This window comes from Panthera pardus, unplaced genomic scaffold, assembly GCF_024362965.1.
Source record: "Panthera pardus isolate Hobbes unplaced genomic scaffold, ASM2436296v1 HiC_scaffold_1, whole genome shotgun sequence".
NCBI classification, from domain to species: domain Eukaryota; kingdom Metazoa; phylum Chordata; class Mammalia; order Carnivora; family Felidae; genus Panthera; species Panthera pardus.
In genome coordinates this window covers 43,859,541-43,886,925 of record NW_026526654.1, presented here as the reverse complement: position 1 = coordinate 43,886,925, position 27,385 = coordinate 43,859,541, and the positions used below count along the sequence as shown (strand labels likewise).

The 27,385-nt window shown below is 35.6% G+C and overlaps 1 protein-coding gene across 4 annotated transcripts in view; it reads left to right on the top strand.

Annotated features, from left to right (window-relative positions):
• Positions 1–27,385, top strand: part of PIBF1 (progesterone immunomodulatory binding factor 1) — a 201,878-nt gene that overhangs the window by 86,785 nt on the left and 87,708 nt on the right. For all 4 annotated transcript variants that reach the window (XM_019437172.2, XM_019437173.2, XM_053898793.1 and 1 more), the window contains exon 11: positions 26,137–26,302. In XM_019437172.2, the coding sequence (XP_019292717.2) occupies positions 26,137–26,302 (166 nt within the window). The remainder of the gene's footprint in view (positions 1–26,136; positions 26,303–27,385) is intronic.

Here is a 27,385-nt window from a genome sequence, read left to right as displayed (position 1 = left end):
ATATTAGATTCTTTAACTAAAGCACTGATCTCTAATTTCTTTTAATGAAAACTATGAACTCAGTGCTTCTAAAGGAAAATAATTTGTTAGCCAGTTTTCCAGGTCTCTAGCTGCTTTATACTTCCACTTGGTAGTCAGTATAGCCAATGATGCCTCTTTTCATTATAGAAACTACCCCTTCCCATCACTACAATAGTTCCCTTAAATATTAAGTATTCCACTTATAAGAAATTTGTAAGCTCTGATTGTGTTTCTCTGCAGGCTTATGTACCCGTTTTCATCTCACGAATTTTAGACAGTATTACATTTACAAATTATAAGTTATACCAAGGTTTAGCTAAAGTTTATGTCTCCTTAGCCAAACATATTTCTTTGATGATAGAGAGCGCTAGAGTGGGGTTGAATTAAATGACTCAAGCTTTTCATGAACTTTAAGTAAAAAGAATAGCAGTAGTACTTCTTGGGGTTCATTTGGATAGGACTGTGGAAAAGATACTTAACCTTTTTTTTTTCCTTTTTATGAATTTTAATTTTTATTTATTTATTTTTAAGATGTTAATTTTAAGTAATTTTTACACCCAGTGTGGGGGGTCCAACTCACAATCCCACGATCAAGAGTTGCATGCTCCACCAACTGAGCCAGCCAGGTGACCCTATGAATTTTTATTTTTTTTAATTATGGCTTAATTTTATAATTAATTATGAATTTTTAACTTTAGATGTCATCTGAAAAATGTTATAGATTTATACCTACAAAATTATACATGAAGTAAAATTCCATATAGGTAAGTTCATTTTCCTTTACCGTTTTATAACTGAACCTAATTAATTGCCATGACTGACTCTTCCCTGTGAGAATTGACTCTCTGTAGCTCAGTTCTATGAACGATTCCCTGCTTTCTGTAATTCATTAATGTGTGGATGAATCTAAGGTTTCCTTCTTGTCAGTTCCAAATGTGTAACATTGCTTGCCTTATTTCATTTTATTGTAAATGAGAACCAACATTATGAACTCTGTACTTTATAAAATACATCAAAAAACAAAAGAGATTTCCGAGATTATAGAGAAAAATAAGTGTTCTGTTCACATTTCTCCTTGATGGAGGGTGGACTAGGATAAGAGTAATAGGAACTAAAATACCTCTCTAAATTTTCTCTGTGGTGTTTGTATGGAACCAAAAAAGATCCCAGATAGCCAAAGTAATGTTGAAAAAGAAAACTAACACTGGAGGTGTCACAATTCCAGACTTCAAGCTGTATTACAAAGCTGTAATCATCAAGACAGTATGATACTGGCATAAAAACAGACCCACAGATCAAAGGAACAGAATAGAGAACCCAGAAATGGACCCACAAATATATGGCCAGCTAATCTTTGACAAAGCAGGAAAGAATATCCAATGGAAAAAAGACAGTCTCTTCAGCAAATGGTATGAACCTGGACCACTTTCTTAGACCATACACAAAAATAAATTCAAAATGGATGAAAGACCTAAACATAAGACAAGAAGCCATCAAAATCCTAGAGGAGAAAACAGGCAACAACCTCTTTGACCTCAGCTGCAGCAACTTCTTTCTTGACATGTCTCCAGAGGCAAGGGAATTAAAAGCAAAAATGAACTATTGCGACCTCATCAAGATAAAAAGCTTCTGCACAGGAAACAGTCAGCAAAACTAGAAGGCAACTGACAGAATGGGAGAAGATATTTGCAAATGACATATCAGATAAAGGGTTAATATCCAAAATCTATAAAGAACTTACCAGACTCAATATCCAAAAAAACAAATAATCGAGTGAAGACATGGGCAAAAGGCATGAATAGACACTTTTCCAAAGAAGACATCCAGATGGCTAACAGACACATGAAAAGATGCTCAACATCACTTATTGTCAGGGAAATACACATCAAAACCATAATGAGATACCACATCACACCTATCAGAATGGCTAAAATTAACCACTCAGGCAACAACAGATGTTGGGGAGGATGTGGAGAAAGGGGACCCTTTTGCACTGCTGGTGGGAATGCCAACTGGTGCAGCCACTTTGGAAAATGGTATGGAGGTTCCTCAAAAAATTAAAAATAGAACTACCCTACGACCCAACATTTGCACTACTATGTATTTATCCAAAGGATACAGGAGTGTTGTTTCAAGGGGATACATGCATCCCAATGTTTATAGCGGCACTATCGACAATAGCCAAAATATGGAAAGAGCCCAATGTCCATCAACTGATGAGGATAAAGAAGATGTGTATATATATATATATATATATGTATATATATATATATATATATATGCAATGAAATATTAACTGGCCATCAAAAAGAATGAAATCTTGCCATTTGCAACAACGTGGATAGAACTAGAGTGTATTCTAAGTGAAATAAGTCAGTCAAAGAAAGACAAATATATAATTTCACTCCTATGTGGAATTTAGGAAACAAAACAGATGAACGTAGGGGAAGGGAAGCAAAAATAAGATAAAAACAGAGAGGGAGTGGAGTACCTGGATGGCTCAATCTGTTGAGCCTCCAACTTCGGCTCAGATCATGATCGCACAGCTCGTGAGTTCAAGCCCCGAGTTGGGCTCTGTGCTGACAGCTCAGAGCTGGAGCCTCCTTCAGATTCTTTCTCTTCCTCTCGCTCTCCCTCTCCCCCACTTGCACTCTGTCTCCCTCTCTCTCAAAAATAAATAAACATTAAAAAAAAAAAAAAACATAAAGGGAGACAAACCATAGGAGACTCTTAAGTCTCCTATGTTCAGAGAACAAACTGAGGGTTGCTGGAGAGGTGTCGGGTGGGGGGATGGGCTAAATGGTCAGTGGGCATTTTAAGAAGGGTACTTCTTGGGATAAGTACTGGGTGTTATAATTAAGTGTTGAATCACTAAATTTTATTCCTGAAATCATTACACCATATGTAAACTAACTTGGATTTAAATTAAAAAAAAAATTTTTTTTTAATAAATTTTCCTTAAAGTTAGGTCAGTATTCATTGAATCCTTGTGCATGACGCTGTAGAAGAATAAAAAAATTGAAATGTGATTTCTCTTTCCAAATAGCTGAAAGAATAAACATATATACATGTTTATATTTTAAAGCAAAATGCTGTATATCTTAAGGTGTCCATATTGGACTATGAACGTATCCATGTTAAGGGAGTATCAGGAATGACCGTTTAAAGGAGATGGTGTATGATACAAGCAATTAATGTATGAATTTTAACTTTTTTTTTTTGGTTGAGGTATAATTAGCACACAGTGTTACATTAGTTTCAGGTAATTCTACATATTACTCAGTGCTCATTACGAGAAGTGTACTCTGAATCCTCTTTATCTTTTTCACCCATTTGATATGTAGATCTGAGAGAAAGACATTCCAAAAACTTTGTAAACCTATATACGGGAGGCAAAAAGAAAAAAATAAAGGATTGTCAGGAAACAACAGATAATTCAGTCACTTGATTTGGAGTGTTCAAGTAGGTAGGCGTAGTTTCATATTTTGGTAGGCCTAGAATGTCAGGAAAAAAGAGTTATAGTTACTCCAGTGAGAAATGAGGGGTGACATGACAAAAATCATGTCAAAAATCACATTTAGAGTTAACTTGACAGTAATATTTGATATATATTCAGGGTAGTCCAAGATACCCCAAACAGTAGTTCCTAAAGTCTAGACGAGAGGCAACAATGGCCTCTATGAGTATGATGGCATAAAGAATAGATGGGAAACTTGGTTTTAGAAATGTAGCTGGAGGATGATGAATGATGGAGCTTTTTCTACCCTTCTCTCTACTCACGCATAGAGAAGAAATATTTGATATGTCTGGACCACATTCTTTTTTTTTTTTTTTTTTTTTTTTTTAATTTTTTTTAACGTTTATTTATTTTTGAGACAGAGAGAGAGCATGAACGGGGGAGGGTCAGAGAAAGGGAGACACAGAATCTAAAACAGGCTCCAGGCTCCGCGCTGTCAGCGCAGAGCCTGACGCGGGGCTTGAACCCACGGACTGCGAGATCATGACCTGAGCCGAAGTCAGCTGCTTAACCGACTGAGCCACCCAGGCGCCCCTCTGGACCACATTCTAAGACACAGTTTGGGCCACATTTCTAATTGGGTGGTCTCTAGCTAAAAGGTCACAATCTTGAGTACATCTTCCTGTGACTGAACAAAGCAGAAGGTTGGGCTCACTTGCACCTCTTTTCCATCTTCTGCAATATATATACTCTAATGTAACCTCTAGGGGCCCACCCAGTGTTAAGATGGGATTGGGGCTTAGTGGGCTATCTTAAACCTATCACGTTCTCTATCCCTGTCTACCAGAAACCTCTGAATTGGGGTTTTACTATAAGTTCAGCTATTAACATAGTCTTATTTCCCATTTGCTACTCCCTCTGTACCTGTGCTTTCAAGAACATCTTGGTGAGAGATGCTTATTTTAATGAAGCATTGGGCATTTCTTGGATTTTCCCAGATATCATCCAATAGCACTCAATCCCACTATCATCACAAACAAGTAGATCCTATAGTCTGCATGCATTAGAGGCGATATAGTTAAATATATATATTAAGATTACTTTTTCTGGAGATAAATTGCCTAGGTTATGATACTGGGCATATTGTTACCAGGTGCTTGACTTTGGGAAAGTTTTTTAGCCTCTCTGTGTCTCAGTTTTGTCATGTATAAAATAAAGAAAATAATAGTAACATAATTGTGAGGATTAAATGCATGTTTGACATAATGTTTGTCACATAAACATTACTAAATACTAGCTATTGTGGTTATTACTAGATTTGGTAACTGACTAGACTTAAGTGTGTCTTTGGAGAGTTTACCAAATTTACTGAGTAGTTGAGATAACAACTTAAAAGAAGAATCATTTCTTCTTCAGAAAGCAGAAGTGATTCATGGGTGAGTGAAGGTTATGATTTTGATTTAGGACTTGAAGTTCTAGGCACCTTTCATGTATAAAAATACAGTAGATAAATGGGAATAAAGATCTCAAGCCTAGAGGATGATTTCAGCCTAGAGATAAAGATTTGTGATATGTCGACATTGCTAAAACTTACAGTAAGAACTCTGAAATTTGGGAAGGGATTTAGTAAGTACTGAATAGTTGCTGTGGGGCAGATACTGTGCTAAATGTTTTGAGGGTTTTATTCCTTCTTTGAGTAATTTTATTCTCAATTTTATTTCTCACAAATGCTGTTTTTATAAGGGAGGAAATGAAGGCTGAAGGGAGTTTTCTTAAAATGTCTTAGCTGGAGGGGCGCCTGGGTGGCTTGGTCGGTTAAGCGTCCGACTTCGGCTCAGGTCATGATCTCACGGTCCGTGAGTTCGAGCCCCGCGTCGGGCTCTGTGCTGACAGCTCAGAGCCTGGAGCCTGTTTCAGATTCTGTGTCTCCCTCTCTCTCTGCCCCTCCCCTGCTCACATTCTGTCTCTCTCTCTCTCTCTCAAAAAAATAAAGATTAAAAAAAAAAAAAAAATGTCTTAGCTGGAATCTACAAACCAGTGACTTCAGAAGGATTGCAGGATATGGGGTCATTATTGAAAGAAGCCAGTTGTGTTTCTGTATACTAGCAACAAGCAGTTGAAAATTGGAAATTAAAAGTTCTTAAAAATCTCATTTGTAGTAGCATCAAAAATATTAAAAAATATTAAATACTTAAAAATATTAAGTATTTAAGTATAGTATAAGTATTTAAGTATAGTATATACTTAAATATTAAGTATTAATAGTATTAATATTAATAATTAGTATTAATACTTAGTATTAAGTATTAAGTATTTATAGTATATACTTAAATATTAAGTATTAAGTATTTAAGTGTAGTATAAGTATTACGTAGGTATAAATACTTAAAAAATATTAAAAACTTAAAGATGAAATAAATTAAGAAACAAGCACAAGCTGTATACTGAAAACTAGTAAATATTGCTGAGAAAAAGTAATGCAGACTTAAATAAGTGGAGAGATAAACCATGTTTATAGAATGAAACAGTCAGTGTTGGTAAAGTATCAGGTGTGCCCAAACTGATTAACAGATTAAGTGCAATCCTGATGAAAAAGTAAGCAAGTTGTTTGTTTGTTTTTGTAGAATTGACAAGCTAACCTAAAATATGCATGGAAATTCACAGACCCAGAATATCCAAAACAGTTTTTAAGAAGAATGAAAGTGCCAGGGTAATTCAAGGAATTGTTGAATTCAACATGCTGGAATATTTTTATATCCATATACAAGAAATTGAACCTCAACCCTTACCTCACATAAAATACGAAAATTAATTTGTAATCACTTATAGATCTAAATACAGGAAGTCAGACTTAGAAAACTAGAAAAAGCAGGGGCGCCTGGGTGGCTCAGTCGGTTGGGCGTCTGACTTCGGCTCAGGTCATGATCTCACAGTTTGTGAGTTCGAGCCCCGCATCAGGCTCCATGCTGACAGCTCGGGGCCTGGAGCCTCCTTCTGATTCTGCATCTCCCTCTCTCTCTGCCCCCCCACCCCCACTCATGCTCTGTCTCTTTCTCTCAAAAATAAGCAAACATTAAAAAAAATTAATTAAAAAAAAGAAAACTAGAAAAAGCATAAGAGAAAATCTTAGTAACCTTAAGTTAATCAAAGATTACATAGACACACACACACACAAAGATTACATAGACACAGAGAGCGTGAACCATAAAGAAAAAACTTTTGTTACATTGGATTTCATCAAAATAAGAATATTTTGTTCTTCTGATAAGAAAGGAAAAGGCAAGCCACAGACTTGAGAATATTTGCCAAATACACATGTGATAAGTATCCAGATATTCTTACAACTCAAGAAGACAAACTGCCTGCCTTAAAAAAAATTTTTTTAATGGCCAAGGGTTTGAATAGGTACTTTACAAAAGAAGAAATGTAAATGACCAATAAGCAAAATAAAAGATGCCCAACATCAGGGAAAATGAAGACTAAAATCGCAATTAGATACCACTACAACTACTAGAATGGCTAGATTTTAAGACTGATACTACCAGATGTTGGCAAGATCGTGGATCAGCTGGACCATCCATTGCTTGTATGAATGCATAACCCGTACAGTCACTTTGGAAAACAATTTGGCAGTTTTATGATATACTTATTGTATGATCCAGCGATTCTATTTCTATTTACTTACCCAAGAGAAATAAAAACATGTCCACACAGGAATTGTATGTCAATGCTTTTTGGCAGCTTTATTCATAATGGCCCCAAACTGAAAACAACCCAACGTGCATCAGCTAGCAAATGAATGAACAAATTTTGGCACATACCATCGTGGACTACTGCTTAGCAGTAAAGAAGAACAGACTACTCATACATGCAACAACATGGATTAATCTTTTAAAAAGCACTTTGTTGAATGAATGAAGCAGACACAAAAGATTACATACTGTTTGATTCCATTTATGTGACATTCTAGAAAAAGCAAAACTAATGACAAAGCAGATCAGTGGTAGCCAGGAACTAGAGGTAGGATGAAGGAATTGACTTCAAAGCAGCACAGAAAATCTGGGGGAGATGATGGAAATGTTCTGTATCATGATTGTTGTGGTCACAGTTACGTGACTGTAGACATGTCAAAATTCATAGACCTGTATGTACACTTACAAGTGGTGAATTTTACATATGTAAATTATATCCCAATAAAGCTTTTAAGTGAGGGGAAAAAAAGAATAGGCAGTGGATGGTTGTGCCAATATTCAAATCTCTACTTTTATGGCAGGGGTGGGAGGGTAAACCAAAAAAATCATTAAAAATTTAAGATCTCGGGGCGCTTGGGTGGCTCGGTCGGTTGGACGTCCAACTTCAGCTCAGGTCATGATCTCACAGTCTGTGAGTTCAAGCCCCGCATCGGGCTCTGTGCTGACAGCTCAGAGCCTGGAGCCTGCTTCGGATTCTGTGTCTCCCTCTCTCTCTGCCCCTCCCCTGCTCATGCTCTCTCTCTGTCTCAAAAATAAATAAAAACATTTAAAAAAAAATTTTTTTTTAATTTAAGATCTCTGTTTTCAGATGACTTTTGAAAGTGGAAACTAGCTTACAAGAGGTTAAATTGTGAAGATACAGAAGCAGCAACTGTAAACAAATGGGTAAAGGGGTAAGGGACCATTAGCTTAACAGGATAGGATAGCTTAACAGAGTTAGGTAAAAGTTGAGCTTTTTACTCTTTTTTAGGACACGGGATTACTAAGCATGTTTGTGAGCAGAAGAGAGGCACTTTGAAAGGAAAAGTTTGAAAACGTAATCAGGAAGTGATCATTGAGAAGTTAAAGTGTTGCAGTATCAAGAGGTTAAATGGAGGGGCGCCTGGGTGGCTCAGTTGGCTGAGCGGCCAACTTCGGCTCAGGTCATGATCTCACGGTCCATGGGTTCGAGCCCCACGTCGGGCCCTGTGCTGACAGCTCAGAGCCTGGAGCCTGTTTCGGATTCTGTGTCTCCCTCTCTCTGACCCTCCCCCATTCATGCCTTGTCTCTCTCTGTCTCAAAAATAAATAAACGTTAAAAAAAAAAATTAAAAAAAAAATGTTAAATGGAGAATTGTGATCCTTGAATCAGAGAAGGAGTGTTATATAGGAGTGTAGGAAAAGAAAGGAAAATAGGGTAAAAAGAGGTTTTTCCTCGAGGAGCGCCTTCATGGCTCAGTTGGTTGAGCTGACGTGGGCTCAGGTCATGATCTCAGAGTTTGTGAGTTCAAGCCCTGTATCAGGCTTGCTGCTGTCAGTGAAGAGTCTGCTTCAGATCTTCTGTTCCCCCCTGTCTCTCTCTTTGTCTCTCCCCCCGCTCCTGCTCACATTTCCTCTCTCTCAAAAATATATAAAACATTTTCAAAAAACTTTTTAAAAATATAAGAGGTTTTGAGCTAGAAGGGAACCAGAAGGAACCTTTGCTGGGTAGATACTGATCTCAATGAAGAGAAAGCCAAATAAGAATGAAGTGGGCTCTGAATGATCTGAAAGACTTAATAAAAAACAACAATTTTTAGAACAACCAGTAGAGAGAATATAGTGGCCTAATAGATGTGAATAAATTTATTCTAAGCAGCAGTAAGAGCCAGGTCATGGGCTTGATCAGCATGCTGTCACTAATGTTCTGCAGCTTCTTTTAATTCAAATCAGAGATTGACAATGCAAACCAGAGGCAGACCAAATCCAATCTGCCATCTGTTTTTCTGCAACTTGCAGGCTAAGAATGGTTTTTGTATTTTTTAGTTATTAGGAACAAAATCAAAAGAAGAAGAATACATCATAATGCATGAAAATTATACTAACTTCAAATATTAGTGTCCATAAAGTTTTATTGAAACACAACTATACTCATTGGTTTATATATATACACTCGGCTTTTGTGCTAACAAGTGCACAGGTGGGTTGTTGCAACAGAGACCATATGGCCTATAAAGCCTAAAATTTTTACTCCTCTGGCCCTTTATAGAAAGACTTTGCTGCCCCATTTATCTAAAGCATTCATGCCAGCTTTTCAACAGCTGAAATTAAGTAGCAGTGTTCACTAACCAGTTATCCATCTCTTCCTCTACAACCATTCACAGGTCTTAGTAGATAGGTCACCATTTATAGAGTCCTTCCCAGGTATCAGCAGTGCTGTTTCCCATGTTGAGGAAATGGAAAAGTATATGACTTTGAAGACAGTTCTGCTTCCTGGTAAGGCTAACTTAACATTCCACCAACTGGGAGAAAATCAAATTCTATGCATCTAAAATTTCCATATTTTAAACAATTAAAACTTGTCACTGTTCATAGGCAAACATATGAAACATGATGGGACATTTTGGCTAGACTGAAAAATGGAACTGTTTGGCCAAAAAAAAGCATGTAAGGTCACTTATCATTTTTCCCACAACCAGCTTTATTGTTTTTGTTTTTGTTTTTGTTTTTTAAGGAATCTTTAAGGAATTCTTGAATATTTCATTTTATTCAGCAACTACTAACATAGTACTTAACTGTACCAGCACTTTTAAGTATTTTACTAATATTAACTCATTTAATCTTCTTATGATAAGATTGTTATTATCCCCATGTTACAGATACACAAACTGAGACAGGTAGTAAGGGGCAGGTATAGAATTTGAACCCACACATCTGGCTTCAGAATCCTTGCTTACTTGAGTTACATGTAAACATGTAAAATTACATTATGTAAACAAACTCTTCAGTCTCATCACATGAACCTTCAAGATCACCTGAGGCCCTTTCTGAATTGTCTTACACAGTTTTCCAAAACACGTCACCTTTACTGCTTCTTAAAATTTTTCACTGACTCCCTTGGTGATACTGTCACTGAATTTTTATCTTTAGCCACAAGTATCCATTCAAATAAAAAAAAATTTGTTTCTTCTTTTGGTATGTTTGTGATCTTCAGAATGTGATTGACTTAGATATCTTTTTAAAGTAATCTTTAAAGCCTGTTTCCAGTGTAGTTGTAAAGCTGCATCCTAGAAATATTTATGAAATCAATGCGAAATGTCTTTGTTTTCGTGTTTATAGATTCCTTCAAATGAACAGTATCAGCATTCAGAATTTGCGTTGATTATGGTCTTTGCAAGCCAGTGTGTCTTCCCTAAAAAGTATTTTATTTTTCAAGATAAAGTAGTTGAGAGAATACTCAGATTTTATAAGAACTCAAAAAAGTGACACCCTTTTTGTCTTAAGAATAATTTTGAAGGAAAAGCTTTATCTTACATTCACTCCTAATTGGTAAGACACAGAGCCAAAGCAAAGGGAAATAACCTCTCAACTTCCTTCTGTGACAGCCATAACACCCTCTAATGACCTTCAACCCTCCTTAAACTTCTGACCTAACACACAGGTTTTCCTCTGCCCAGGTAGAGCCTTTGTGTGTTTTATTCTTTTTGTGGGAGCCCTCACCTGTTTTCTTCTCTATTCACCTTTCAGTCATGTTCTTTGTCTCTAGTCTCTTCCTCCTGTAGCTGTCTCTGTCCATATGTACTTGCCAATGGTGTGTTGTGAAACACTGTGTGTGGGTTTTGGGTACATGCTTTATTTTAACTTTGTTAAAATATTTTTTTCTTTCTTGGATACAGTATGTTAAGGTGTAAGAACCCAGAAATTTGAGGCAGTCTTGGATGCAAACTCCAGCATTACTACTTAGTTGGGCAAATTAATTAACCTTTCTGAGTCATTTTATTTCTAAAAAGAATAATCCTAAATTCTATGTTAGAGTTTTAGAGATGGTTACATGAAAAGAAAAATACATATACATGGAAAGCAAATATGAATCTAAGGCACTGCAGTGTTCGGTGCCTTTCCTTTGTATTGATCTCTACACATGCTGACAAGCCATACCAGTTCACATTTTTTCTTCATAAATGCCTTTAGGGTTCTGTGACCACAGGTCCCTCAACCACTTCTTTGGATCTTGGTTACAAAAGCAAGTGAGAGAAAAGGAAGAGACAGGGCAATAATAAAAGCACCAATTTTCTACCAACCTAGAAAGGAGGAGCAATAGTTTTTGAGATGGGGAAGCATAGGAACTGTGTAGGGAGAAGAGTGAGGGCTAAGAAAATATTTAAGAGGAAAAGGCATTTCTTCAAAATAATAATTGTAAGATGTTAAAATGTTAATATTTTCATTCAATTACTATTTATTGAGTTTCTTTGATTATGTTGGGTACTTTATTATTTCATTTTTATCCTGAATGTATGCATGTAGCCATAAATAGATTGCTAAATAGATACGTTGGGATGTAGACATTTTCCAGAATTTTATAAGCGTTCTCATTTGATAAATAACTATAGAAAATAAAAATCTGATTATAACATGGTATGTGTTAACTAACTGTGTAAACTGGTATAATATATTTTGTATCTGCTTATTTGAAAATCCCAAGGTAGTAGTTTACAGAAAAACTAATAAGCAGTTGTTTAGTCCATTAAGCCTGATGAGAGAAATTTAGAGATGGGGAAGTACACCTAACAAAGTGATGTAGTTCTTTTCATTATTGTCTTATGTTTTCTTCATTCTGTTTTACATGCCCTCATGATAGACCTCGTTATATTCTTGTGGGTAAGCTAGTGAGTTGCGCTTACATTCCTAAAATTGTGTGTACATTTGGCCACTACTTTAACTCATTACAAATCTTAGGTATATCTCACTGTCATATCACACTGACTTTGCTTCCTCTTTTGCATTTGTTTTTAAAATGTTTTTAAAATGTTGTCATGTCTCCAACATGTTAGTCATTAACCAAACTGTACAGTGTTAGAAACTTTAATCTTTTTTGTAGTTCAGTTATACCTATCCTATAATCATTTTGGTTTCTTTTTTCTTCACTCCCTATAATTTGTTTTCATCCTACACTGACACCTAAACCTGGAAATAATCATGTTGATCCACTGGTTTTGTCATACTTCAGAAAAGACTACCCCTTATCCAATTAATTTATGATACTTTAGTGTTTTTTACCCTGGCTTGAACATATTTAGTAATTTAAACTGTATGACACCTAAAAATGGTTAATAGGACTTCATTCTTTAATTCTGTAAACATTCATTAAAAGCTTGTGATATATACCAGGTGATATACTAGATCCTAAGAATCCAAAGGTGCATTAAACAACAGTCTTGAACTTGAGTAACTTACATTTTTTTTAATTGTACAAGGCACTGTGTGAGTGAGCATTTTACTTATATTAGCCATTTTATCACTCAGAACTCAACATTCCCAAGTCTGTCCTCGGGGATTTTGATTCAGTAGGTCTAAGTCTAAGGTAGAGTCATGACATCTAGAGTTCTTAGAAGTTCCACAAGGAGTTCTGTTGGTTATCCTTGGTTGGTGGAGATAAAATGAAGCTTAGGGTCATGCTCACCCTTGGAAAAGAGAAAGTCTTGCTAATGGTTCAGCTCGACCCAGGACTCTGGTTTCTAAATCCCTATTCAGGAGTTTCCTAGAATCCTCATGGAATTCTGTATCCTCTCAGAATAGTTTTGTGTTAATATGTAGTGTTTGCCTGGTGTTTTTCAAGTTTTTATTTAAATTCTGCTTTGTTAACATATATGGTAAAATTGGTTTCAGGTGTAGAATTTAGTGACTTATCACTTACATATAACACTCAGTGCCATCACAATAAGTGCCCCCCTTAATACCCATCACCCATTTGGCCCATTACCCCACCCACCTCCCTCCATCAACCCTCAGTTTGTTCTCTATAGTTAAGTCTCTTATGGTTTGCTTCCCTCTTGCTTTTTATTCCCTTTCCCCTCTATTCATCTGTTCTGTGTTTTTTTTTTAATTCCACATATGAGTGAAATCATACAGTATTTGTCTTTCTATGACTGGCTTATTTCAGTCAGCATACTACACTCTAGCTCTAACCACATTATTGCAAAAACGCTTTCATTATTTTTTATGGCAGAGTAATACTCCATATTGTGTGTGGGGGTGTGTGGGTGTGTGTGTACGTACACGCATGCATACCGCTTTATCCATTCATCAGTCAGTGGACATTTGGACTCTTTCCATAGTTTGGCTACTGTTGATAATGCTGCTATAAACATTGGGATGCATGTATCCCTTCGAATCAGTATTTTGTATTCTTTGGGTAAATTCCTGGGTCTTAGGGTGGTTCTATTTTTAACTTTTTGAGGAACCTCCATGCTGTTTTCCAAAGTAGCAACACCAGTTTACATTCCCACCAGCAGTGCAAAAGGGTTCCTCTTTCTCCGCATCCTTGCTAACATCTGTTGTTCTCTGTGTTGTTAATTTTAGCCATTTTGACAGGCGTGACGTGGTATCTCATTGTGGTTTTGATTTGTATTTCCCTGATAATGAGTGATGTTGTGCATCTTTTCATGTGTCTGTTAGCCATCTGGATGCTTTCTTTTGAAAAAGTGTCTACTCATGTCTTTTGCCCATTTCTTCACTGGATTTACTTGTTTTTTGGGTGTTGAGTTTGATAAATGTTATATAGATTTTGGGTACTAACCCTTTATCAGATATGTCATTTGCAGATATCTTCTCCATCAGTTGTCTATTTTAGTTTTGCTGATTGTTTCCTTCGCTGTGCAGAAGCTTTTTATCTTGATGAAGTCCCAGTAGTTCGTCTTTGCTTTTGTTTCCCTTGCCTCCAGAGATGTGTCTAGTAAGAAGTTGCTGCGGCTGAAGTCATGAAGGTCGCTGCCTGTATTTTCCTCTAGGAATTTGATTGTTTCCTGTCTCACATTTAGATCTTTCATCTGTTTTCAGTTTATTTTTGTGTATGGTATAAGAAAGTGGTCCAGGTTCATTCTTCTGCATGTTGCTGTCCAGTTTCCCCAACACCATTTGCTGAAATGACTGTCTTTTTTCCATTGGATGTTCTTTCCTGCTTTATCAAAGATTAGTTGACCATACAGTTGTGGGTCCATTTCTAGGTTTTCTGTTCTGTTCCGTTGGTCTATGTATCTGTTTTTGTGCCGGTACCATACTGTCTTGATCACTACAGCTTTGTAACATAGCTTAAAATCCAGAATTGTGATGCCTCCAGCTTTGTTTTTTGTTTTTGTTTGTTTGTTTTTTTCAAGTTTGCTTTGGCTATTCATGGTCTTTTGTGGTTCCATACAAATTTTAGGATTGTTTGTACTAGCCCTGTGAAAAATGCTGGTGGTATTTTGATAGAGATGCATTAAATAGGTAGATTGCTTTGGGTAGTATAGACAGTTTAACAATATTTATTCTTCCAATGCATGAGCATGGAATGTTTTCCATTTCTTAGTGTCCTCTTCAGTTTCTTTCAGAAGTATACTTTTCAGAGTATAGATCTTTTACCTCTTTGATTAGGTTTATTCCTACATATCTTACAGTTTTTGGTACAAATGTGAAGGGGATCGATTCCTTGATTTCTCTTTCTGCTGCTTCAATGTTGGTGTATAAAAATGCAACAGATATCTGTACATTGATTTTACTCCTGCGACTTTTCTGAATTCATGTATCAGTTCTAGTGATTTTTTGGTGTAGTCTTGCATTTTCTACATGTCATTTGCGAGTAGTGAAAGTCTGACTTCTTCCTTGCCAATTTGGATGCCTTTTGTTTCTTTTTGTTGTCTAATTGCTGAACCTAGTACTTCCAGTACAATGTTAAATAACAATGGTGAGAGTGGACATCTCTGTGTTGTTCCTGACTGTAGAGAAAAAGCTCTGTTTTTCCCCATTGAGGATATTAGCTGTGGGTCTTTTGTGTATGGCCTTTATGATCTTGAGGTATGTTCCCTCTATCCCTACTTTGATGAGGGTTTTTATCAAGAAATGATCCTATATTTTGTCAAATGCTTTTTCTGCATCTATTGAGAGGATCATATGGTTCATATGCTTTCTTTTATTAATGTGGTGTATCATGTTGATTGATTTGCGAATATTGAACCAGAGCTGCAGCTTTAAATGGAAGTTGGTCTAAATAAATATCTTTTACAACTGTGGTAAATTGATTTCCTTTTTTGAGCTATATATTATGGAAAACTATGATTGGCCTCTATTCTATTGTTCATACTTGATACTAGTCCATAAAAGCATCCTCTAAAAGCACCTTTTCTTGTGACTTTTTTTCTTAGAGTGGTTTTAGGTTCACAGCAAAACCAAGAAGAAACTACAGAGATCCTATAACTATTTTGGATTCCGTGTTATGTATTCTGATTTTTTTAATGTACCCTAACATTCTGCAGTATATATTAAAGGCAGCAGGAAATAGTTTGAGTGCTGTCAAGCACTGATGTAATAAATACTCTTGGTTCGGAGGATGATTCAAGCTCAATTTTAAGTGTTTGTTGTCACGTTGCCACATAAGGCAAAATAGCTACCCATACAAACACTATTATAAAATATTTCTCTCTAATTTTATCTCATGCATGCTTTGATTTATTTTAAGGCAACATTCCTCTCATTTATTTCACTTAAGTACTTTTATCCTCACATACCTGCAGTACCTATTTTTTGCCTTTATAAGATGGCCAAATATTACCACATATTGTTTATTAATGACATTACATATTTTATTTGATCATGATATGATAGATGCATTGAATTACTCTAAATGCATGCTTGAAATTCTTATAAATCCATGGTGCAGTTGTTAAACATACTCAGCGTTTTTAACCCAGCAAAAAAAGATTTCTCACATGCATGTAAGAATTAGTTTGTAAGCCAAAAATGACAGATGTAGTATTACAGCTGAGCAGTGAACTTGCTGAAGAAATCATCTAAATGGCAGAAACATTTGGAGAAATACCCAAGTGCCTTTTAAATTCCTTTCTCTTGTCCTATAGTAACCAGTGTTGCAACAATGATGATTATTTTTATAAATTTTCTCTATCTGCTATCTTTTCAATTTAGAAAATTTAACAATTGAAAGGAAAAGATCAGAATTACCAGAATTCTGATTCTCTATAATTTTATATGCATATTTTTGAACTTAAGTAATTACTCTCCTGATTTTTATTAAAAATAGTTGTGATTCGGTATCAAGGAATATATTTTAAAATTTACTGGTAGCGAGATGACAAAAAGTGAGAGAAAGTAGTTGGTGGAACAAATAACAATAATGCAAAAAAAATCTCTAAAATAACATTTTCTATTTTGATATCAATGAAAAGAAAGCAATTTCAGATAAATAATATGTACAAATTGTCATGGGATTTGTTTGCTTTAGGGTTTTTGTTTTTTGTTTTTTGTGTGTTTCAGGGGTTTTGGAGCATTTTGGTTTTTGGTTTTTGTTTTGTTTTGTTTTGCTTTCGCTTTTTTGAAGTACCCATTAAGTACTGTAAATTGGGTATTAGAACACCAGTTCTTGGGATCAGAGATCTCTCATACAGTTTCAGGATATTAAAAAACTAACCAACCAAGACTTACTCTACTAGACATTGATACTACATACTTCATACCTTACTTGGTTAATAACACTTTATTATGAGAAGTAAAATATATCTGAACCAGAATTATTTATATTGAAAGTAGATAACGTTTCATTTTTTTAAATTTGCCTATATCAAAGACTTTTGAGTTGCCGTTAGGAAAATTACTTTTAAGTCAAAAAAAAATCATGTAATATAAAAACAACTTTTACAACAACTTCCCTTTTCCCAGATATCTTTACCTACAGTGGTACCATTTTTTTTTTAAGATTTATGCTTTTTCTTTTCTTTTTACATAAATGTGAGTATCCTTATATGATTTTAGATATATTCATAGTACATGTCTAAATATGTATGTTAAGTAATGAGTCAAGTTTATATATTAAGCTTATTTTTATTTTTATTTTTTGAGAGAGAGATAGAGAGCAAGCCAGAGAGGGGCAGACAGAATGGGAAACAGAATCCCAAGCAAGTTCCATGCTCTAGCACAGAGCCCGAAGTGGGGTTCAAACTCAAAAACTGTGAGATCATGATCTGAGCCAAAATCAAGAATCAGATGCTCAACCAACTGAGCCACCCAGGTGCCCCAAGTTTATATGTTTTAAAGAAACACATTAGAACATACGGATCCAAAAGAAAATATCCTCTACTAAAACAGGCATATTTGGGGCCCCTACACTTTTCCCAGCCATCCTGGCATTGCTCAGTAGGGTTACTTCATAGTCCTTGCAGCAGCCCTTAACTGTAAAGGCCTTATTCTCCTTCAAAGATATATTTTGTTTTGAAAATTCAGAGTAAAACCATTGCATTAGGTGGGCGAATAAACTGGGTGCTACTATTTGGTGTGAAAAATGAGGTAAGAAATTAGGGAGAATTTAAATGTCTAACAATAGAGAAATACTCAACGGAAAATTATGGGGCCAATACTACTTATGAAAGGGGTTTAGAAGCATAGAAGCCTTTTAAGTTCTATCAGTGAAAACAAGGACCTCAAACTATATGAAGGTATGATTTACATATATAATGTGCATAGTAAACATTTTATGTATGAGAATATCAAAGATTGGTGAGGATGTGGAGAAACCATATTTCATACACTTTTGGTCATGTTTCAATACTATATGGCTATTTGGAGAAAATTGGGTAAAATCTATGAAAATTTAAAATCCTTTCACCTAGGGGCACCTGGGTGGCTCAGTCAGTTAAACGCTTGACTTCAGCTCAGGTCATGATCTCACTGCTCGGCTCGTGAGTTCGAGCCCCGTGTTTATGCTGACAGCTCAGAGCCTGGAGCCTGCTTCGGATTCTGTGTCTCCCTCTCTCTCTGCCCCTGCCCGGCTCATACTCTCTCTCTCTCTCTCTGCCCCTCCCTAGCTCATACTCTGTCTCTCTCTCCTTCAAAAATAAATAAACATTAAAAAAAAAAATAATTTAGGGGCGCCTGGGTGGCGCAGTCGGTTAAGCGTCCGACTTCAGCCAGGTCACGATCTCGCGGTCCGTGAGTTCGAGCCCCGCGTCAGGCTCTGGGCTGATGGCTTGGAGCCTGGAGCCTGTTTCCGATTCTGTGTCTCCCTCTCTTTCTGCCCCTCCCCCGTTCATGCTCTGTCTCTCTCTGTCCCAAAAATAAATAAAAAACGTTGAAAAAAAAAATAATAATTTAAATCCTTTGACCCAACAATTCTACTTCATGATCTGTCTCCTAGAAAAACATTTACTTGTGCATAGGAAGCATTATTTAGGATAGTCTTGAAAGCACTGTATGTAATAAAAAAATTGGAAATAATCTGAACATTCATCAGTTTAGAATTAAATAAATGGATTGAAATTAAATAATCTGTCTGCATTGTGATCACCTCTATAGCAAATGAAAGGAATGAAGTACAGACAGGGAAAGATCCCAGAACATATTCTTAAGTGAAAAAAATAATTTATAGAGTATTTGTGACATGATGCCATTTTTTTAATAAATAAAAAGAAAAAAAGAGACCGATATATCCTTCTGTGTATAATACATGTGCATTGTTTTAAAAAAACTCTGGAAAAATACACAGAAAACTGGTAACAGTGTTTATCTCTAAAAGGAGAAATGAAGTTGAGAGTGGTGATGAAAAGATCTTTAATTGTTATTTGTAATATTTGAAACTTTCACTCTGAAGAATGGATTTGATAAAGTACTTACAGAATTGAAGATAAATTTGAAAATTTTTAATTGTGCAGAAAAGATGAGAAGGAAATATATAAAAATTTAAACAGCAGTTACCATTATGAGCTTATAAATGATATTTTCCTCCTATTATTATGTAATCAGTACAAAAATTAAAAAGACATTTTTAAAAAGACACAGGTTATAAACAGTGAAAAGACATTTCTTATGTAGCTTATTAATTACCTAAGTATAAAAATGAAACAGTAACAGAATTGTTTGTTCAAATAAGTATCTGTTTCCTAGCCCTGTAAAATAGTTGCACTCATCCTGATTATCACCAGTTCATTTGTTAAAAACTGGGTCCTCTTTCTTTTATTTATTTCTTATTTTTTATTTTTTTAGAGAGAGAGTGCATATGCACGTACACATGCACATGATCAGGGGAAAAGCAGAGAGAGAGAGAGAGAGAGAGAGAGAGAGAGAGAGAGAGAGAGAACGAGAGAGCATCTTAAGCAGACTCCACACTCAGCACAGAGCCTGATGCGGGGCTCAATCCCACAACCCTGGGATCATGACCTGAGCCAAAATCAAGAGTAGGATGCTCAACCCTGAGCCATCCATGCTCCCCGCCTCTTTCTTTTAATTGCAATTCATGTAGATTAGACTCTCTAATAAATCCATTAGTGTAGTTTTGGTGCATAATTTTAACTACTGGTTTAAGTTACCAAGTTTCAGATAGGAGTGAACGACTTCTTTTGCCTTCATATATTTGATATCCTATCTCTTCTTTAAACAGAAAGTGTCTATATTATATAAATTTTAAATATGATGTATGGCCCGTAAATGTTTTCTTATTAATCAATTAGTTAAATTTTAGTGAACCTAATATGCTTGTCTTTACTCAAATATCACCTTAACAGAGAAATGCCTTCCCTGCCCAACCTCTTTAAAATAGGACCACCACTAATATCAATATCATTCCCTATTCCCTCACTCTACATTATTATTACAATTAGAATTTATTAGCATTATCACCCTCCACTTGTTTATCTCCCACCATTAGAATGTAAGTTCTTTGAAGAATAGTGATGCTATTTGTGGTTCGCTGGTACCTAATAATTGATACCTAACACAGTTAGGTGCACAATAAATATTCTTAAGTGAATTAGGTATTGATGAATGAAATATTTTGGTTAATGCAAAGTTAACCCTATATAAAATAGCAATTTTAAAAGAAGAAATTTAAAATATACTTTTGTAAAAAGAATCATGTCTTCTTGTGCCTCATACTCCGTATGCTTTAAATACATAGTTGGTAGAACACTAGTTAATGTAATATTAGATATAGATCTATAAATATATACAGATATATAATGTTGAGAACCAGAAAAAAAAAAAAAACCAACTTTAGACATAATGGAAAACTTAGTGGTTTTGTATCTTTAACCTAAGGCAATTAGCTTTTCCTCAGCCACAGAAGCAGAAAATCCAAGCAACAGTTTTATCCCCCATTCTTAATTCAAGTAAGTGAATCTTAGAGTTTGGTTAATTACTCAGTAATTTATCCAGAGGCATTTTGAACATGTGATACAGGTCTACAAATGCGTGTGGTACAAGTCTAGAAACACAACCAAGGGGCACCTGGGTGGTTCAGTCGGTTAAGCATCCGACTTCGGCTCAGGTTATGATCTCATGGTTCATGGGTTCAAGCCCCGCATTGGGCTCTGTGCTGGCAGCTAAGAGCCTGGAGCCTGTTTAGGATTCTGTCTCTCTCTGTCTGTCTCTCTCTCTCTGCCCCTCCCCAGCTTATGCTCGCTCGCTCTCTCTCTCTCTCAAGAATAAACATTTAAAAAAATTTTTTTTAAGAAAAAAAAAGAAACACAACCAAAATTCTCTGTAAAAAGAATGAAAATGAGTCTTACCCCTGGGAATTATAAATAGCAGGCACAAAAGTAGTTAAGGTATGGATTAGTTATTAGCTCCACCAAAATGAGTAATTTGAAAAGGAACTGAACATCAACTCACTGAGGCCTTATTAACAGAACAAGCAGAAAGAGGAATCTGAGACAGCAAAGTAAACTGGGATTTGTAGCCCACCTGTGTGGGCAAGATGGCTTCTCAGGTGATTAGAGAGGTCAGCTTCTGCCCTTGTCAACTTCCGTTTCCCACAGCATATTCCACCAAAGCCTTCCTATCTGGAGATTCGGGTCCCACCTCTGTTTCAAAGCACTCCTCTTACATGTAGCAAGTTAATCAGCAGTCTCAGCCCCCTTGGCTTGTGAAATATAGAATTAGATTATCCCCCTCGCACAAAGGATGCAGGGGTCCAGTCATATGATTGTTTGCTCCCATGTCTTCCTCTGAGCCCCACAGTATATTCTCTGTATTGACCCAGACTACCTTTCAGTCCTTTCTCTCAGTTAATCTGCCTAATGCCTGACTCCTAAAAATCCTTCCCTGAACCCTTGCCAGTAACTGGAAATCCTATTACTTTGCTTAGCTTCTTTTGCCAATCTTCCTTGTGCAGGTTTTACTTCCTGTACTCTTTCTCTGCACACAGCTGTCCTCTGGCACGCAGACAGATGCTTGCCTCAATGGTTGCTCCACCCTCCCTCCAGATTGAACAAGCTTTCATAATTTCTTAATGGAAGGACCACTTCCTGGTCCTGGTAATTATAGGAACCTCATGACTGAATACAATCTATTTTGGATATTTTGCCTTAGAATGGCTATCTATCAAATGAGATTAGATAATGATTCCGAATCAATATCCACTTTTAATATCGGGATAGCCATGAACATTTTGTGGACAAAATTCAAAGATCAGTTGTTGCTTCTTGTTGAAAAATAAAAACTGAGTTTAAATAAAAGGTTAATAATTACATAGGTCCTTCACCATTTTACCCAATGATAACCTTGTTGCTAGAGTTGGGAATAAGTCATATACACTTCTTGGCTTAATACATTGGAGTATAATGAGCAAAACCTTCACCGTAGTGTGTATGTTAAGTCTGCTCATGTAAATACTGTTATAAAAACCTCTTGTTACTCAGTATTTTAGACAGTGCTTTTGTTTAAATTCATTCTCCCATTTCTGAGGATTGACTGCCACGCTCCTCTCTCCCACAGTTATTTCTCAGGATTGCAGAATTTGCCGTGCTGCTTGGGGTGAATTGGCCAGGGCCTGAGGGCACTTCCTAGGGGTCAGCAGGTTGGCAGCTCCCTATTTAATAGGTGATTTTCACCTTTTCACCTTTCTTCTCCTCATATGTCCAGCTTAAAAATCTGTTGTAGGGGCACCTGGGTGGCTCAGTCGGTTAAGCGTCCAACTTCAGCTCAGGTCATGATCTCATGTTCATCAGTTCAAGCCCCGCACTGGGCTCTGTGCTGACAGCCCAGAGCTTGGAGCCTGCTTTGGACTCTGTGTCTCCCTCTCTTTCTCTGCCCTTTCCCCCCCACTCACGTTCTGTCTCTCTGTCTCTCTCTCTCTCTCTCTCTCCCTCAAAAATATATAAAAACATACAAAAAATTTTTTTAATCTGTTTTAGTGTATTCCATAAGAGCAAATAAAATTAATTCTAGGACTTTATATTACTGTTTTTTAAAGTAGTATGTGATATATGGGTGAGTCTTATGAAAACTGAAAACCCAGTTACAAATGTAGCGTAACCTAACTAAATTGAGGCCTGGGATGAGATCATTGTGAGGATTCTTGAAGATTCTGATTATACTTTTAACTTTATAGGAAATTAAACCTCTTAAGGTAACTGTGCTGAATTAGAATGTCAAACATAAGGTTGTTAACATGTGAATAATAATGACTTAGTTCAAATAAGATGTTCATATTATGAGGATAAGATGAGAAGTCTGAGTCAGCAAAGTAAAATGTGACAGGTTACATTAGCAAAACACAAAGCGGAAATTACCTGAGACTGAGACTGTTAGGCTGTGCTCTTGTCCTGGTCCGTTCCTCACTGCTGGAACTGCTTCTGCAGCTCTGATGTTTCTTCAGCATCTTCACAGTTCACTTTAATAAATTAATTATTACACAGACATGATGATTGGAAGCAGATTCTTTCATTGTACAAACAACGTAGGAGTAGATTAGTCCTTTAGAATTACCATTTGACTTACAGAATTATCAATTTATTAAACGTAGTGCTCTCAAATTTCTCAGAGATAACTATTGTTTTTTTAAGTTTTCAATATGGGGGGAGAGTAATAGTGCTGAAAGTAACTTTCAAGTTTTGGGTAATAAATAAGAACAGGTGGAGCTAAAAGCTAAGGCTTTAATTTCCTATTTGGAGTTGGCATTGATTACCTACAATGTCTTGAATCCATAAAAAGGCAGACTTTGCAGTTTAATCTTTTCAAAGCAATTTTAAAGATCAACATCACATTCTAAATGACTTAACTAGAATTTTTTTGTATAATGCAGTCTAGTGTCTTCCCTAGTTTAGCATACAAAATACATACTGATTTCTCACACCGTATACAATTATATTTATAAAACCACCTTCCCCAGGGAGTATTTTCACGTCAGTAAAATGTTGAATTAATAAGTGTTTGAGTGAAAGAATTTTTTTGCCATTTCATACCTATGAGCATGGCTATAATAAAAGAAAAACAGGTAATAATAAGTGTTGATAAGGATGTGGAGAAATTGGCACCCTTATAACTGCTGGTGGGAATGTAAAATAGTCCAGCCACATTGGAGAGCGATTTGGCAATTCCTCAAAACTGAGAAATAGGGTGGCTATATGACCTAGGTATATAACCTATTATTTTCCTAGGTATATAACCAAGAGAAATGAAAACACGTTTACCCAAAAACTTAACACACAAATGTTCATAGCAGCATGACTCATAATAGCCAAAAAAGTGGGAATAACCCATATGTCCATCAGCTGATGAATGGATAAACAAAATATGGTATATCCATACAATGGAATATTATTCAGATATAAAAAGGAGTAGAATACCAATTCATGCTACATCGTGGATGAACCTTGAAAACATCAGCAAACCACATATTATACGATTCCATTTATATGGAATGTCCAGGGTAAGCCAATCCATAGAGTGAGAAAGTAGGGCAGTGGTAGGCAGGGCTTGGGGAGAGAGAGGAATGGGGAGTGATTGCTAAATTGACATGAATTTCTTATTTGGGTAATAAAAACATTCTGTAATTAGACAGTGGTGATACACAACTTGGTAAATATACTAAAAACTAAAAAAAATGAATTGTATACTTAAAAGGGTTAACTTTTATGGTGTATATATTATGTCTCAATAAAAAATTTTGTCAATGTTTGCTTATCCATACAAAGAATATTTTTATATACCTATAGTTATACATATCTATATATAACTTCTTATAATTTTCTTCATATATATGTATATGTGTGTATATATATATACATATATATATATATATATATATATATATATATATATATATAAGCTTTCCCAAAAAGTTAAAAAGTTAAGCCCCCAAGCTGACATTCACCTGAAAGCCTTCCTGTATATTAAATCATATGTACCAGTATACATTGACCTTCCACCAATTTGAACGCCAGGTGTTTTCATCAAAGCTAAAAGAGTGCCAAGAGTGAAGCAGCCAGGAGCAAATACCTACTACCTGTCTTCTCTGATTATACTTTGAATGTTATTGTTATTGTCACTTGGTAAAATGACCTTTGAAAAGCTTATCTGGTCTCAGAAATGTCAGTTAAGAATATCATGTAGTAGTGGAAAGATCATTGCCGTAGAGTAGAATATAGCTGGACTTCAAACCCAACCTGAAATGTACTAGCAGCTTCTGCCTGTTAAAGAAATTCTTTGACATCTCTGAGCCTCAGGTTCCTCATCTGGCAAAAAATCCCTAATAGGGTTGTTGTAGGGATTAAATGAGATACCCTGAATAAAACAGACTGTACTCTCTGCTGCTTCCCTGCCGTACATATACTCTTATTTCTTCACTCTATGACGGTTCCCATCCCAAACATTATACACTCCGCCCCCGCCCCCCCACCCCGTCACAAACACACGCACACACCTATATAAACCAAGTTATGTCTCCCTCCTTCACGTTCCCATTGAACCTAGGGATTGCCCTATTGAAGCACTTGCCATACTCTATTGAATTTTCATGTTTATTTGCCTATCTTCCCCAGAAAACTAACTTGTTTAAGGGAGGGGGGGACATTTTGTCTACCATTATATATACATTTGTCTAGCATAGTGACAAGCTGAATAAAATATTTGAATAAATGAATTTTTAAAAACATATCTAGCATTGTATTGGATTCATAATAGCTCCCTAAGACAAGATAATGTGTCTGTGTTTTCCTCTCTAGAGCATAATCATCTTGAAGCATTTTCAGATTTATAATATGTGGTGATTTATATATGGAAAAGGTTTTATTACTAGTTAGACCTATAAAATGAAGAAACTGTTCCTTATCTGTGTTACAATAGACTACTTGTTATACATTTTATACATTATTTGTAATTTGTACTTCTGTTTTCCTATAATATCTGTGTGTATATATATATATATATGTATATGTATATGTGTATGTATATGTATATGTGTATATATATGTAAACATGTATACATTTACTAACTTAGAATTTTATTTTCTAAAAGTCCTAAGAATTTGCAGCTCAGGGTGCATATTTCATGCTATCCTCCATCTGACATTATTTAGACTTAGAAAGAAACAGCAAGCTTGGAAACAGTTTTGCTGTAGATTTAAGAAGACCTTCGAAATATATAGAAATTAAATCATTTTAAGCAATATAATTGAAACTTACTCTTTTATTTTAAATGTCTTACAAAATATTAATACTAGGCAATAATTATTTGGGGGTGGAAGGGATAAAAATAAAGGAACCATAGAGGTGGTTTAATTGGTGTGTTTTGTTCTCCAGACTTATCATATTTCCATACATATGGCTATCTAAATTATTTACAAGAGCTTTGCTGAATAAATATATGTTATTAACTGTATAAGATGGGAATATAGAAAAAGTAGATGTAATGTTTATGTTTATATAAATCATTGCAGTTTCTGTACAGTCTTATAATCATTCTGCTTCTTTCAGGTACAGAGAACTACAACTTAGTTCAGAAAGCAAAGTCACAGAATATCTCCATCAAAGTAAATTAAAATCTTTTGAAAGTGAGCGTGTTCAACTTATACAGGAGGAAACTGCAAGAAATCTCACACAGTGCCAGTTGGAATGTGAAAAATATCAAAAAAAAATAGAGGTACATGTACAAACTTTTCTTTTAAAATTAGCATAACATGGGGTGCCTGGCTGGCTCAGTGGTAACATGCAGCTCTGGATCTCGGGGTCGTGAGGTAGAACCCCATGTTGGACATAGTCTAATTTTAAAAAATAATAAATAGCAGAGCATAGCATGTGAGCTCAATTAGTACAAGGTCTGTATCATGTCGAGCTTTATTTTACTGTAGGACTTAGCCCTATGCTGCACATGCACGCAACGTGCATGCACGCACATGCGCACACAAGATAAATATATTTCAGAAATATGTGTACCACAAAGGACTGGAATTGTTAGAACACACAAAAAAAGAAAAAAATCTCATCCACTGTAACAACCAAAAATATATAATTACTTGGAATAATTTTAATAGGAATAGTACAGAGGCTATTATCAAGAAAAGCATTCAACTTCACTAATACATAAGAAGAAACCCCATGTTCCTGGAAGGCGATATTCAATATTACATATTTTTTTATTTCTATCAAGTAATATTACTTGCTGGCATGCTCTTTTTTAACTGAACAAAGTAATTATGTAATATAACTAGAAGGAAAAAAACAAAGTAATCAATTTTTGAAGAGATTGATAAAAAGAAATAATGAGAAGAAATACGTATCACATTTTAAAATGCATTCTGAGGCAAGAACAGTTAAAACCCACAAAAAAAAGTTCATAAGTGGTATCAAATACAAAGCTCAAGACCCATAATCACATGAATTTAAGAATATATTCGTTGTAAAGCTTATTTTGCAAATTACGGGGAAAGGTGGATTGGATAACAAACAGTGCTGTGATAATCATTTGAGTATTTCGAGAAAATAATTACTTCCATATTTCACACTGCATATCAGAATAAAACTCAGATGGATCCTATGTAAATGTAAATACAGAACTATAAAGCTATTAAAAGTAAATACAGATGAAATTTTAGATTATGTCTGTCTGGGGATTAATCTGTTGATCTGTTGATTAAAAGTAGGGGAAGAAACCATTTAGGAAAAATAAATGAAGACTGAAAAATAATACTTGTGTTATGTAGGAGAAAGGGCTTGTGTCCTTACT